General features: G+C 38.0%; 1 protein-coding gene across 1 annotated transcript; it reads left to right on the top strand.

Moving 5' to 3' along the window:
- Positions 1-3: 3 nt before the first annotated feature.
- On the top strand, positions 4-1333 carry LOC121963251 (carcinoembryonic antigen-related cell adhesion molecule 1-like; the record flags this gene model as incomplete). The annotated part of the gene is made up of 3 exons (XM_042513569.1): positions 4-112; positions 474-740; positions 1272-1333. Coding segments are annotated over 3 exons (438 nt in total), but the record flags the coding sequence as incomplete, so codon positions are not given.
- Between the last annotated feature and the right edge of the window lie 5 nt (positions 1334-1338).

The raw sequence follows: 1338 nt of genomic DNA, 5'->3' as shown, positions 1-1338 counted from the left end.
GCCAATCTCACTATAGTTAACGTGACCCGCTACGACAAAGGACCATTCAGCTGTCATGTGTACAATCCTGTCAGTAATGGCACCAGTGAACCAATAAACTTCAACGTCAGCTGTGAGTTATTAATGTTCAGTCTTTATCTGACATCTGCATGCAAACTGAAACTGAGAGTGTAGATAATTGTCAAGTCTTAATAAAATAGCCTTACATATTTTCTTTCTTTCTATTTTCTTTCTGTTGCCTCATCCGTTGTACTACATATTAGAAACACACTTTCCAAACTAATGGGATCCAGTATGTCACTGAAACGACAGCAGTCAGTTTCATTTAGAAATGTTTGTTGGCTTTTCAGTCAAATTACATTTTACAAAGGTTTCTATTTCCTGGTGACCTGATGTATAACAATGATGTTGTTGCCTCATAATGAGTCGAGCTGCAGGTTATGTGCCTTTTTTGCTTGTTTTTTTCTATTCAGATGGTCCAGAAAACCTACATTTGGAAATATCTCCGTTACTAGAACACTATAAGGAGGGGTCCAATGTCACCTTGACGTGCTTGGCTGTCTCCAGACCTCCTGCACAATTTACGTTGCTTCTGAACGGAGGCCTGCAGTCTGACACTGGACCGCAGTTCAATCTGACGACCATTCAGGAGAGTCAGAGTGGAAACTACAGCTGTCAGGCCTTCAACAGCAAAACTCTGAGATATGAATCATCTTCGCCTGCAGTCATCTCTGTACTGAGTAAGTTAGGATTTCATTTATTTATTTTTTTTAACAAAGAAATTTTGATTAGAAAAGGCTGGATCTAGCTGTGATGGTGTCAAATAAACGATTTCACTGAACAAAAAGTAACAATACCTGCTGTACATACATTTGCACACGAGAACAGCTGCATGATCGCGGATGAATAAAAAATGAATTTGTGTCTTTTTAAAAATTCTTTGGTGGTAGGTAAACTGGGGATGGCTGTCAGTGTGTACATTAGTTGTAACTAAATTTGGGAATTTGATGACACCATATATATGTGTTAAAAAAAGTGAGAAAGGGTTAGGCAAGTTTTACCTTGACTTACTCCTTTTCGCACACTGTACTTTTATTTCTTTTGTTTGTTTATAATATTTTTTATTTGTGTTTGAAATTAAGTCATTCATTCATACATGTATATGTCAAACTCACATTCAAACCTTTAACCTTTAACTTTTAAGCTATTCCCAATGTTACCAAAGGCAAGTTGGTTGGCCAGTATAAAACCACTGTGTTTCTCACCCACAGTACCAGTTTCCAATTTAACGGCAACTGCCAGCAACACAGACTTGGTGGAGTTCAACAGCTCCGTCCG

The sequence above is a fragment of the Plectropomus leopardus genome, unplaced genomic scaffold (assembly GCF_008729295.1).
Source record: "Plectropomus leopardus isolate mb unplaced genomic scaffold, YSFRI_Pleo_2.0 unplaced_scaffold10614, whole genome shotgun sequence".
Lineage (NCBI taxonomy): Eukaryota > Metazoa > Chordata > Actinopteri > Perciformes > Serranidae > Plectropomus > Plectropomus leopardus.
The sequence above is the reverse complement of the archived record's forward strand: the minus strand, read 5'-3'. Positions and strand labels throughout refer to the sequence as shown.